Genomic DNA, 14458 nt, shown 5'->3' on the forward strand with positions numbered 1-14458 from the left:
CTATGATCAAAATGACAAGTGTTGGCCAGGAAGTGGAGAAACTGAAGCCCTTGTACACTGCTGGTAGGAATATAAAATGGGCAGCTGCTTTGGAAAATGGTCTGGCAGTTCTTCAAATGGTTAAACATAGAATTACCATATGATCTAGAAATTCTACTTTTATGTATAGACCCAAGAGAAATGAAGACCTATGTCCACAGCAAAACTTGTACACAAATGTACACAGCAACATTATCCCTATCAGCCAAAAAGTGGAAACAACCCAAATGGCCATCAACTGCCGAACAAATAAACACAATGTGGTCTATCTACACAAAGGAATATTACTCAGCAATAAAAAGGAGTGAAGTCCTGACACAGGCTACAATGTGGACGAGCCCAGAAGACGTGATGCTGAGCGAACAAAGCCAGCACACATAGCATGTGATTCTATTTCCAGGAAGCGTCCAAAATAGGCAAATCCACAGACAGAGAAAGATTAGCAGTTACCAGAGGTGGGGGGTGGGGGGAGAAATGGGGATGACGGCTAACGGGCACAGGGTTTTTTTTTTTTTTTTTTTTGCGGTACGTGGGCCTCTCACTGCTGTGGCCTCTCCCGTTGCGGAGCCCAGGCTCCGGACGCGCAGGCCCAGCGGCCATGGCTCACGGGCCCAGCCGCTCCGCGGCACGTGGGATCTTCCCGGACCGGGGCACGAACCCGTGTCCCCTGCATCGGCAGGCGGACTCTCAACCACTGCGCCACCAGGGAAGCCCCCATACCTCTATTTTTATGTTGAAAAAAATTATATACATTTTAATATATTTAAGTCTCTAATTACATTTTTTTAAAAAAATCACACATTTCCATGCTGTTCTTAAGGCAGGTTAGTTTAATTTTGTAGAAGAAATACTTTCAAACAATACAAATGACACAATTAGAACAGTGACAAAAATAGAGATGAATACTGATTATAACTTATTCCCACAACAGAAGGTTACTTATTTCGGTGGTGACAATTACGTGACCAGATGAAGTGAAGACCAAATTCCCTTTTACTCATCACAGTTTCTAAAGGACCCTGGTGGCAGACTTTGGCTTGTCCAAGGCACGATTATGGGCAAACTTAAACATAAGAAAATACCCCTTAAGACGACAGGACTTCACTTTTCGGACATGTGGGATATTTTCCAGGGGGTGGCAGTCTTAACTAGTCGGAAGCTGCACAATCGAATCACGAAAGAGAAGCCAGTTAGGGTGCCTCGCGCCCTGCCTCCCGGGCTGGCCTCTGTCGCTGTCCACGTGCCACTTCCAGCACAGCCTGCGAGCAGCACGGACCCGTCCCCTCCCCGTCCTTCATCGGCCCGGCTTTTCCTTCCTCTCTGCCTATGGTCCCATTCAGGTGCGAAAGCAGACAGACACAGGAGGGAGGCGGAGAAGCACAGGGGAAAGGCGCAAAACACAGCGCTCCTTGAACTGACACCAAAGCTGGCGCTGCATTTGTTTCCGGTGGGGCAAAGGAGGGCTTTTTTTCCTTTTTTTTAACTCTGAGGTGGAGAAGCATTCCAAACAGAAACCTGTATCTACTGGGCAGTGACATTTGAAAACCCTTGCGGGCTTTCTGGATTGGCACAGTGGGTTTCCCCACGTTGCTACTTTGCAGGGTTAGCAGGAAAGCTATACCTCAACCCTTCCACCCACTTAGAGCTTCAAGTGGCAGTGTCTAAACAGAGGCCAGGCAACGCGGCCGGGGCTCTCCCACGTCTGGGGAGCCATGCACCTCAGACGCATATGACTTGCTCTCCACACAGCCCAGAGCCCAGCGGCAGCCAGTCCATGAGTCTGAAGTTTCAGCAGCTGGGGACAGAGAGGGCCTGCCACCAACCTGACCCGTGCAGCAACGCTGTCTCCTGGGGAGCACTTCTGGCAAGCACTCACGTGTTTTGTCTCTCTACCTCTGTTGTGGGTATGTATGCAGGGAAATTAGCAAAAGAAAAAAGAAAAAAAAACCCCGAGACTAGAGGCAGAAATACATAGCAAGAACAAGTGTGAAAAAGCACAGAGTTTTCAGCCTTACCACCACTGACAACTTCACTGTCCGTGATAGGTCACATGTCAATGAAATGCTTTTACAAAATTCATTTTTAATAAATGTGAAAAGGAAGGTGGGTTATACAAGGGAGTGCTTACAGACGAATGAGAAGAGAGATGCTGCTGATTAAGGGGGGAGGGGCACTTTCAAGGGAGGGGCACAAAGACCCAGGACGAGGGTTCCGTTTTCTTTTACATTTTGTGTGACTCACCTCGTTTACTTCTCCGAGGCCTCATGAAGGAGAGTGCATTTCATACGTAATAAATACAAATTAGGCAAACTATACCACCTGGCATTTTTAAAGGATGGTATAGTTTTATGACGTAAAGAATTTTTTCCTCATGAGCTAGTTCTAAGATTTCTTAAGAAATATTGGGACGACTCCAGTATGGGGCGGGGGCCCTCTGATCGAAAGCACATGCTCTCCTGTGAGTGACTCGCCGGGTAGCTGTAGTTCCCACGGGAGCTGGCTTCCTCAAGAAAGCGCCTTCAAAGGTTATCGCGTCCACGTCGTGACTGCTCTATCCATCAGCGGATCCAGTGAGTCAGTGAAAACGCACCTTCCTTCTTCTCTTTTCACTTTCCTGCAGGGCAGAGCAGCAGAGCAGAAGCTCCACCACCGCCCTCCTTGTCGGTCAGGATCAGACGGGGCGGACTGGAAAGGCAGGCGGGGCTGCCGAGGCCGGGTGAGGGTGGGCTGTGTGGCTGCCGGGGGCTCCATGCGTGACCGGCCTCAGACCCGGGGTGGGCACGGCAAGATGCACGGAAACCAGGGGCTATGGGTGCCCAGCCCGCGCGGGAGACCGAGGTCCGCAACGCGCACCCCGCACTGACTCAGGACTGAGCCCCTAAGGTGGCATCTTAACAGAACACGAAGGGTGCAAAAGTGTACAATATACATGATAAATGCACACAGGAGAAACGGGACAAGTGACGAGTTCAGCACACAGTGTTTGCATTTCGGATGTCAGACACAAAACCGGCCCCAAAGATCCATTCTACCACATGGCAAATACTGAAGAACTAAATTTCAGTCTTAAAATACATCTTAAAGTCAGTATTTTCCTTCAAGGAAAAAAAAAGTACTATAAATAAATTACAATACAGTGAATTTGCCTGAACTCACTTCGTTTCTGTCTTCCAGCCTTTAAGTCAAATAAAACAGCGTAAAAACTGTACACTCTTTAACATGATAATTGATCTCTTATAAAATAACCTGTCTTCAGAGATGTCAATTTCACAACAAGGAAAAACCAAGCCCTGTTGCCGTCACTATTATAAAATATATATGTATAGATATATGTGTTTTGTTTTTATTTATTTTTTACAAAATGTGTATATTAATAGCTTTGCACAAATATTTTAACGACAAATTTAGCTAGTCTAAGAACTTCATGAAAGTGAAACAGGCAGGTAAATACTTCATGTGTACAAAGCACTACATCAAACATCGTCGGCGGGCAGAGGAGGTACGTTAATCCTTGGTCTTGTAAAGAATGCTATCTTCTCCCTGCGATTGGAAAGAATTACAGGTTAGAGGCTGATAGAAATGCATTGAAAGGTGGCACGAGGCTCTACCATCACTGACAGGTTTTCTTACTCAGAGAACACGCTGAATTCCAACCCCCAGGAGCATCTGTATACAAATCTGTATACAAATTCTCTAAAGTTTCTCGCCCCGGCCCCCTCTCTAAATTTTAATAGAAGCTACAAAGCCCCATGAGGGCAAGGGTTTGACGCCAGTGCCTAGAACAGTGCCTGGTATACGTAGATGCTCAGCAAACATTTTCTTTATGAATAAATGAAAAACTATACAAGGAGTTCTAAATCATAGTTGAAGGAAGATAGCTACAGTGTTTTATACTCTTTTATGATGGGAGGTAAAAATTCAGGGTATAAAAAAATTAGGGCTAGAGATCAGGCACATATTACTTAGCCCTAAAAAGGAACACTGCACTGATTCATGCTACAACATTGATGAACCTTAAAAACACTATCCTAAGTGCAAGAAGCCAAACACAAAAGACCACATACTGTATGACTCCTCTTATATGAAAGGTCCAGAACAGGCAAACCCATAGAGACGGAAAGGAGAAGGGTGGCTGCCAAGAGCTGACGAGAGGCTGGCTGGCATGGGGAGTGACTGCTTACCGGGGGTACAGGGTTTCCTTTTGGGGTGATGGAAATGTTCTGGAACTGAATACAGATTGTGACTGTACTAAATGCCATGGAATTGTTCACTTTAAAATGGTTCATCTTATGCTTCGTGAATTTCACCTCGATTTTTTAAAAAGCCAGACACAAAAGAAAATAGATTAACTGGGTGATTTTCCTCGTATAAAAATAAAAACAGGGAAAGCTAATCTACGCTATTCAAATTCAAGATGGTGGTTATTGTGGTGTGGGAAATCTGGGGGTGCTCATAACATTTGATTCTTGCCATGTAGGCTTTATGACAATTCACTGAAATATTTCATATATAGGACGATAGGCACGCTTTCCTGTATGTCTATTATGCTTCAATGAAAAGTTAACTAAAAAGGCAAAGGTGATACGCATATGTATCTATATGTAGATCACTGTGCTGTTTACAAGAGCAAACATTTGGAAAGAAGCAGCGTATAAAATAGGTAAATTATGTCTGTTAGATGAGGCATTACAGCCAAAAAAGATAACAGATGATGTGGCAACATGGGGTATTTTAATTTAAAAAGAGCAAAATGCAAACTCGAACCCACATTGTGATTACAAGCAGCATGAAAAAAACAGTGTTTAGAAGAAAAGATCGGAAGCAAATCTGCGCAATGCTAATAGCAGGGGAGATTCCTGCTTTGTCCTCGACTTCCTGTGGGTCTTTCTCAGTACTTACTTTACTCTTTAAATGACAAAGGCATGACAGTAAAAAGCAAGCGGGAGACTGAGGCCTGGGCTTCTCCGCACCTGAACGCCTGCACCTGGATGGGCTCCTTGAGGTTCTGCCCGCGGAGCTGGCACACCCCTTTGGAGGCCTTCTTCAGCATCTTCTCAGCTGCCTGTTCTTGATGGAAGTCAAGTTTGGTCTGTCTCGTCTGGAACAGCAACGCGGGGTGAACCAGATGGGTTTGCTTCCAGTTTTAAGGAAGAGCGATTGAAGCCCCTGCCAGCTCCGCGCACCGGGAGGTGAGACGGGCCCGCCCGCCCGCCCCCTCCCCCCTTTGGCGGGCCGGGGCCTCACCTGCCTCTCGGCCTCCCGCAGCAGGCTCCGGAAGCGCTCGTCGCGCAGCAGCCAGGCCGGGGGCTCGGCGTGGCCGCGGAGCTGGGCGTCCTCCAGGCGCTGGCGCAGCTCGCGCAGGGCGCACAGCTCCTCGTTCAGCTGCCGCTGCCGCGTCCGCGACGCCTGGAGGTCCAGCTCCAGGTCCAGGGACGTGCGCGCCGCCAGCGCCGCCAGGGAGGACCTGCAGGGCTGCGAGACCGCGGCCGTGAGCGCGCCCACCCCGCCCGCGCCCTGCCTGCAGCTTCTTCCCCGAGTGACCGACCCCACTGGAGGGAGACACCCGCAGCGTGGCCCGACGCCAACACAACACGGATGTGGGCGACACGGGTTCAAACCTCCACTCCGGTAACGAGCCAGTGACAGCAAACTGTCCGCTGTAATGACGACCTAGGCTTTGGCTAAAGCGCAGAGAAACAGACCCTCTCACACGGGGCAGGAGGGCGTCATCTTTCTCAAGTGCTACTTGACAATATAAGCAAGAGCCACAAAATGTTGTGTTTTCTTTGGTTCTGAAATTTCATTTGACTTGTATCTGGAAGGCACAGCTGATGATGTGCAAAAGGTTTATGACAGAAAAAATCCTAAATACCTAACAAGAGAAAAGTGATCAAATACATTGTAAGGCCAGCAGAACACGCAGCTATTGTAAAAAGATGAAAAATATACCGACATGGCAAAATCTTAATGACCTACTGTATAACGGGAAAAAAACACATTATAAACCACGTTGAGGGCTTTCTGGTTAAACACACACAAGCTGTCAAAAACGTTCCTGCCCAGGGAATTCCCTGGTAGTCCAATGGTTAGGACTCCCCGCTTCCAATGCTGGGGTGCAAGTTCAATCCCTGGTCGGAGAACTAAGACTGCAAGCCGCGCAGCGAGGCCAAAACACAACAACAACAACAAAAAACATTCCTCCCCATATAAGCCTGAAGTAAGCAAGTCTCCTGTTTTCAAGAAAGTTCTAAGACGAGAATAGAATTTTGTACACGGAGCTGAGAGCAGTACGTCCCACGCCACGGCAAACAACGCTGGAGAAGGCAGTTAGTGCAACAAAATCACAAATCCACGAGCCTATCAGCGTTGTCGGGAGGACTGAATAACTGTATGCGTCTTACACACCCATAACACTATTTTGCACATATACTGAAGTTAAATGCAAATGTAAGTGACTTAATAAACACAAACTCATTTAAAAGCTCCGCTGAATTCGTAGCAGAGCTCACTGGTTCCCAACCAGGGGTGACTTGGGCCCTCAGGGGACATTTTTGGTTGTCACAACTGGGGGAGGGGGTGATACCGGCAACTAGTGGGTCAAGGCCAGGGATGCAGCTCAACGGCCCACAGTGCACAGGACAGCCCCCAACAAAGACAGACCTAGGCCAAAATGCCAACAGCATGGCTGCTGAGAAATACTTTTGTTGCTGAGTTATATATTTTCTTATCATTCTCAGTCAGCGGCTACTCTACGACCACCACAAGGAGATCTGGGAATTTTTTTTTTTCTTTCAAAGAATTCTTGCCTGGGAAAGTCAGGGAACCACTACCATACAAATTAAAAGTAGCAAAACTGTGTAAACTGGCATGATGTGGAGAAAAAATTCGGTGTATATAAAGGAAAACTGTAGAACAGTCCTATGTAGGAGAATGCTCCATGTTGAAAGACTCAAATTTTCTAAACTGTATATACTCCCTTGTCAAGAAAGAAAGAAGAATCTCTTATACAGAATGGCTGTTTATTAATTTATTATATTTTAAATGTAAAGATCATGTATTATCTTAGATTATGACATTATCTCAGGAAATTAACAAATATTGGAAACATTGACATTATATACATTTTTAAAAATTATATCTAAGTAAACAAGAAAATAAACATATTACCTTTCAATTAATCTTACCTAAAATATTACCTCTTCAGGTTTGTAGAAGTAACTCCCAGGGTACATATAGACGGCATATTAGTCTACGTGGCACATACCTGCTTATAGCGAAGGGTTCGTCTTTCCAAAGTGTTTCGGACAAAGGGGGACTTCCGGGGCAGCGTTGAACTGTCGCTGTCACTACGATAAAGCTACATCAAAAAGATTGAGGTTCAGAACCATTTCCTCAAGAATTCAACATTCATTCTCTGTGTACTCTGAACTGGATTATTTTGTTTCTCGAGCAGGTACTCAAAGAGTTATGACGTTTAGAGCTTTTACCAAGACTTTGGGTTTCGCTTACAAGAAAACCCTACACAAGAGTTTCAAGCCAAACAAAGACAAACCAAATAAGCAGACCAACCCGCAGCCCCACCCCTCCTTCAGGTCCATCAACCGAACCAGCTGAGGTTTTCCAGGCTAATCGAGCAACACAATTTCAGTCCTATCAATGCCAACTGCCTCTTGATACGGTGTGACGATCATGAAAACCCGCACTCTCCTCAGCGCTTTTCACTTTTTATCAGTCATTCTCATTTGTTGTGTTTCTAGCTTTCGCAAGAGCTGGGAAGACTGGCGTTCCAGAAAAGAGCCTCGTTCCTGGCAGGAGGACAAGCGCACACCACTAACACCCACCCTGCCCATCAAGGGAAAAGGCCTGTCTTTAAAAAGAAAAATAAATAATGCCGACTTCATGGGAGCCAAGACGTTACGTATTTCATTTGGCGGCAGGTTTTCATTTCAGGATCAACATATATCTGTGTGAAAGCAAAGTCCTGGCCTTCACGGCCTTACTTTCCATGCCAATGAACCCCAGATATCAGGAAATGTCACAGCACTGCACTTACGTGCCTCCCAATCATCACAAACATATATAAAAACAAAGAGGCCTCTAGACGCATCGCCGGTCAGTGCGTGCCTTTGTGCAGGGCGCAAAGCACAGGGCAGGGGCTGGAGGCCTGTCTCTGGGGAGGTGAAGGGCTTCCTCCTGCACCACCACCCCGTCCTCCTCAGCAAGCAGGCTGGAGGCTGCTCCGCAGGGGTTCGGCAGGAGTCTACGATAAGGAAGGACGGCCCTCGATCAGGCACCTCCAGCTGCGTGATGAAGCATCAGGCCCCGCACGGCTGCAGCCTGATGGGGCGGGAGTGCCCCGCCTGACCCTAGGCTGCCCGGGGCAGCACGACCGGGACACCTCACTGCGTGGGAGAGGAGCTGCAGGCCTCGCAAACGTGGCCACCCGGGCCCCAGCCCCTGTTGCTCCCTCCTATGAGTAAAGGATTCCCTGCCCAAGAAAGGTAGGCTCCCTGCTCAGCTCCCGGGCGGTGACCTGTAAGTCCCTAGAACGTTCTAAGTTTCTCTGTTTACCTGGGGACCTTGGCCCGGCCACACAGTCTCTGCTGACAATGTGAGGGGGGCCCTGGGCCACCAGCTTGACCCTGGAGGGGCTGCAGATGGTCAGCCACGCTGGCCACCAGCTGTGCCCCGTGACGACCCCCACAAAACCCCTGGGCACCAAGCCTTGGGTGAGCGTCCCTGGTTGGCTGTGCTCCGGGCACGCTGCCACTGCTCCGAGAGGTGAGAGCTGCCGCACAACTCCGCTGCGGGAGAAGGGCTGGAAGCTCCTTTCTGAGCCTGAGGGTGGGCCTGGGGACCCCTCAGTGTCTCCCACGTACGCCTGAGGGTCTGCCTCTCTCATATGATCAAACTCTGGCTCCGCCCTAATGCAGCGGCTCCACGGCAGCCCCTTCAAGGGAAGATGCTTTCCCCAACGAGCCCCGTCAGAGGAGCGGGAGGGTCGAAGCTCTCCTCGAGCCAAACGGCGCCCCAGTGTGCTGCGCCGTGAGCACTAATCCTCAACAGCGCCTCGTCTCTGCTAGTCCGTGCTGTTACTGTCACACGGCCACGGCCGGCCGACCTCCAACCTGCTGTCCTGTCTCCACGGACCACAGCAGGTGGGGTCTCCCCCTCCACCTGTCTCAGAGTTCTCAACCCTGCGTGCAGGTGAGGGTCAGCCGGGAGCTCCAACCCTCTGCTGCCCAGCCCCGCCCGCGACCGATGAAGAATCCTTCCAGGCAGGTGGCAAAGGACTCCCGACTTACTCTGCAAACGTACTGGCTTCGTGCTCCGGGCGAGAAAGTCTGGGAACGGACAATGGTGCTGCTCCGTGTAAAGGGCGAGCCGCGGGCCCTGCGGCCGGGCCTCTCCTTCGGCAGACTCGCCACCTCTTCTGGGAAGAGATCTTCTGTGTTGGTTTCCTTATCAACCTAGATAGTAATTTATTGTTTACCACGACTCTTTCTAGAACACAAGCATTAAATTAGTGTAGTCACCGAACAACCTTGCCATTTCTACTGGAGGTCTAACTGGCATTTCACACTCAACACGTCCAAAATGGAATTTCTGATATTCCCTCTGCCAAGGACCTCTACTTTCCCATTTGCTCCAGCAAAAAAAGTGTTCGTGTCATTCTGGACCCAGGTCTCTTTCATACACCCTATATCTGGTCCAAGATTAAATCCTGTTGGCTCTGTGCTCGAGATTAAGCATGTTTTGACCTCCTATCACCAACCCTCCATCTGGGTCACCATCGTCTTGTGCCTGATTAGCGCAGGAGGCTTCTCACCCGTCTCCTGGATTCCACGCCTCCCTCCTCCCTTCAAACCCTTCTCAACACAGCACCAGGGACATCCTGGTAAAAACTGAAGTCAGACCCAGCAATTCCACTCCTAGGTGTATACCCAAAAGACCTGAAAACAGGTGTTCAAACAAATACTTGCACACAAATGTTCATAGCAGCCTTATTCAAACAGCCAAAAGGTGGAAGGAGTCCAAACATCCACGGGCGGATGAGCAGATAAACAAAACGTGGCATACTCATGCAAGCGATGAGAAGGAGGGAAGTGCTGGTAGATACTACAATCTGATGTACCTTGAAAACATTAGGCTGAGTGAAAGGCCAGTCACAAGAGGCCACATGCTGTATGAGCCACTCATTCATTTTTATTGAAGCATAATTGACTTACTATGTTATATTAGCTTCAGGTGTTCAACATACTGATTCCATATTTTAATACATTACAAAACGATCACCATGATAAGTCTAGTTACCGTCTGTCACCATACAGAGTTAACACAATATTATTGACCTTATACCTTATGCTATACATTACATCCCAGTGACTTACTTATTTTATAACTGGAAGTTTGTACCTCTTAATCTCCATCTCTTATTTCCCTCATCCCCACCCCCTCAACCCCCCTGGCAACCACCCATTTGTTCTCTGTATCTATGAGTCTGTTTCTGTTTTGTTATGGTTGTTCATTTGTTTTGTTTTGCTTTTAATTCTACATATAAGTGAAATCATGCAGTATTTCTCTTTCTCCAACTTATTTAGCATAATACCCTCCAGGTCCATCTGTGCTATTGTAAATGGCAAGATCTCCTTCTTCTTTATGGCCAGTATTTCACTGCATATTATGTATATACATATGTATGTATATATATGTGTGTCTGTGTGTATACATATATACACACATATATACCCCGTCTTCTTTACCCATTCATCTATTGACAAGGGACACTTAGGTTGTTTCCACATCTTGGCTATTGTAAATAATGCTGTAATAAGTATAGGGGTGCATATATCTTTTCTAACTAGCGTTTTTGCTTTCTTCAGAAAAATACCCAGAAATGGAACTGCAAGATGGTGTGGCAGTTCAACTTTTAACTTTTTGAAGAACCTGCTTACTGTTTTCCACAGTGGTGACACCAATTTACATTCCCACCAACAGTGCACAAGGGTTCCCTTTTCTCTACATCCTCTCCAATGTTTGTTATTTGTTGTCTTTTTGATGATGGCCATTCTAACAAGTATGAGGTGATACCTCACTGTGGTTCTCATTTGCATTTCCCTAATGATTAGTGACACTGAGCATCTTTTCATGTGTCTATTGGCCATCTGAATGTCTTCTTTGGAAAAATGTCTATTCAAGTTCTCTGCCTAGTTTTTACTCAGGTTGGTTTTTTTTTTTTTTTCTTTTTTCTTTTTGCGGTATGCGGGCCTCTCACTGTTGTGGCCTCTCCCGTTGCGGAGCACAGGCTCCGGACGCGCAGGCTCAGCGGCCATGGCTCACGGGCCCAGCCGCTCCGCGGCATATGGGATCCTCCCAGACCGGGGCACGAACCCGTATCCCCTGCATCGGCAGGCGGACTCTCAACCACTGCGCCACCAGGGAGGCCCAGGTTGGTTGTTTTTTTGATGTTGAGTTGTCTGAATTTTCTGTGTAGTTTGGATATTAACCCCTCGTCGGATATAACGTTTGCAACTAACTTCTCCCATTCAGCAGGCTGCATTTCTGTTTAATTGATAGTTTCCTTCACTGTGCAATAGCGTTTTAATTTGATAAAGTCTCATTTGTTTTTTGTTTGTTTGTTTCCCTTGCCTTAGGAGAGATATCCTAAAATACATTGCTAAGACTGATGTCCAAGAGCATACCTACCTATGCTTTCTTCTAGGAGTTTTATGGTTTCAGATCTTACATTTAAGTCTTTAAACATTTTAAAATTTAATGGGAGCATAGTCCAGTTTGATTCTTTTGTATGTAGCTGTCCAGTTTTCCCAATACCATTTATTGAAGAGGCTGTCTTTTCCCCTCTGTATTTTCTTGTGTCCTTCATCATAGATTAGTTGATTATATAAGTGTGGGTTTATTTCTGGGCTCTCTACTCTGTTCCATTGACCCACGTGTCTTTTTTTGTGTGCCAATAGCATGCTGCTTTGATTACTGTAGCTTTGTAGTACAGTTTGAAATCAGGGAGCATGATACCTCCAGCTCTATTCTTCTTCCTCAAGGTTGTTTTGGCTATTCGGGGTCTTTTGTGTTTCCATACAGTTTTTGGATTATTTTTTCTAGTTCTGTGAAAAATGCCTTTGGTATTTTGATAGGTATTGCATTCAATCTGTGGATTGGCTTGGGTAGTATGGTCATTTTATCATTAATTCTTCCAATCCATGAGCATGGTGTATCTTTCCATTTGTTTGTGTTGTCTTCAATTTCTGTCATCAATGACTTAACACTTTTCTGAGTACAGGTCTTTTACCTCCTTGGTTAGATTTCTTCCTGAGTATTTTATTCTTTTTGATGCAGCTGTAAACTGAATTATTTTCTTAATTTCTCTTTCTGATAGTTCATTGTTAGTGTATAGAACTGCAGACGATTTCCGTATATTAATTTTATATCCCTTAACTTTAAATGTTGCCACTTTACTGAATTCACTGATGAGGTCTAGTAGATTTTTGGTCGCGTCTTTAGGATTTTCTATGTATAGTATCATGTCATCTGCAAACAGTGACAGTTTTACTTCTTCCTTTCCAATTTGGATTCCTTTTACTTCTTTCTCTTGTCTGATTGCTGTGGCTAAGGCTTCCAATACTATGTTGAATAAAAGTGGTGAGAGTGGGCCTTGCTCCTGATCTTAGAGGAAATGCTTTCAGCTTTTCACCATTGAATATGATGATAGCTGTGAGCTTATCATATATGGCCGTATATGGTCGAGTTATGTTCCCTCTATATCCACTTTCTGGAGACCTTTTATCATAAATGGATGCTGAATTTTGTCAAAAGCTTTTTCTGCATCTACTGACATGATCTTGATTTTTATTCTTCAATTTGCTAACATGGTGTATATCTCTTGGATTGATTTGTGGATACTGAACAATCCTTGCATCCCTGGGATAAATCCCACTTGAGCATGGTTTATGATCCTTTTAATATATTGTTGGATTTGGTTTGCTAGTATTTTGTTGAGCATTTTTGCATCTATGTTCATGAGTGATATTGGCCTGTAGCTTTATTTTTTTTGTGGTGTCTTTGGTTTTGGTCGGGGTGATGATGGCCTCATAGAATGAGTTCAGAAGCACTCCTTCCTCTTCAATTTTTGGAAATAGTTTGAGAAGAATGAGTGTTAACTCTTCTTTAAATGTTTGGTAGAATTCACCTGTGAAGCTATCTGATCCTGAACTTTTGTATGTTGGGAGTTTTTAAATTACTGATTCAGTTTCATTACTGATAATCGGTCTGTTCATGTTTTCCATTTCTTTCTGATTCAGTTTTGGGAAATAGTATGTTTCTAGGAATTCATCCATTTCTTCTAGGTTGTCCAGTTTACTGGCATACAACTGTTGATAGTAATCTCTTATGATCCTTTGTATTTCTGTGGTGTCAGTTGTAACTTCTTTTTTTTGTTTCTTTTTTTTCTTTTTTTGCTGTGCCATGCAGTCTGTGAGTCTTAACCACTGGACCACCAGGGAAGTCCCCTCTTTTTTTCATTTCTGATTTTACTTATTTAGGCTCTCTTTTTTTCTTGATGAGTCTAAATGTTTACCAATTTTGTTTATCTTTTCAAAGAACCACTTCTTAGTTTCACTGATATTTTCTATTGTTCTTTTTAGTCTCTTTCATTAATTTCTGCTCTGATCTTTCTTTCCTTCTACTAACTTTGGATCTTATTTGTTCTTCTTTTTCTAGTTCCTTTAGGTGTTAAAAAAAAAAACAAACTCCCAAATGCAGATTTTCGACTGTGAGGTGGGTCAGCACCCTTAACCCCTGTGTTGTTCAACTGCAGTCGTACTTTTGGTACACCTGTGGGTGGAGGTGAGCTCTTCCTTACTCTGTCATCTTGGCTACGATCCCCTAGAGTCTGATCTTTTAAACCCTGGATGATTCCATTTACACAAAACATCCAGAATTGGCAAATCCATAGAAACAAAGCAGATTGGTGGTTGCCAGGGGTCGGGGAGAGATAAGGGAGAGTGAATACTAATGGTTATGGGGTTTTACTTTGGGGTGAAAGAAACGTCTTGGTACCAGAGAGGAGTGGTGGTTGCACAACATTGTAAATGTATTCAAAGTCACTGAAATGTTCACTTTGAAAGGGTTCATTTTATGAGATTTTCATGTCAATAAATTATTCTAGGAAAATGTTTAAAAAGTGAGTCAGATCACATCACCCCTGGGTTCAAAACTATCCACCAGTTTTCCAATGCTCTCAGAGAAAAAGCAAGAGTCCTGAGTAGGCCCTGTATGATGTGGCCCCTTGACTCCCTCTGTCCTCAGCTCTGATGCCTCCTTACCCCGACCCCACGTGCACTTGCAGCTCCCTGCACCTGAATGCCCATCCCCAGCCCCACACAAGGCTCCCAGACTCCTTCCT

General features: G+C 45.6%; 1 protein-coding gene across 3 annotated transcripts in view; it reads right to left on the reverse strand.

The window, feature by feature from the left end:
- Positions 1 to 863: 863 nt before the first annotated feature.
- The window catches only part of WWC3 (WWC family member 3), a 118761-nt gene continuing 105166 nt past the window's right edge, over positions 864 to 14458 (reverse strand). For 2 of the 3 annotated variants that reach the window (XM_060087990.1, XM_060087991.1), the window contains 5 exons: positions 9345 to 9509; positions 7304 to 7396; positions 5284 to 5511; positions 5010 to 5137; positions 864 to 3579 (listed from right to left, as the gene is read on the reverse strand). In XM_060087990.1, the coding sequence (XP_059943973.1) occupies positions 3513 to 3579; positions 5010 to 5137; positions 5284 to 5511; positions 7304 to 7396; positions 9345 to 9509 (681 nt within the window). In that variant the 3' untranslated portion in view covers positions 864 to 3512. The remainder of the gene's footprint in view (positions 3580 to 5009; positions 5138 to 5283; positions 5512 to 7303; positions 7397 to 9344; positions 9510 to 14458) is intronic. The other variant, XM_060087992.1, reaches the window with a different exon arrangement.

The sequence above is a fragment of the Mesoplodon densirostris genome, chromosome X (genome assembly GCF_025265405.1).
Source record: "Mesoplodon densirostris isolate mMesDen1 chromosome X, mMesDen1 primary haplotype, whole genome shotgun sequence".
Lineage (NCBI taxonomy): Eukaryota > Metazoa > Chordata > Mammalia > Artiodactyla > Ziphiidae > Mesoplodon > Mesoplodon densirostris.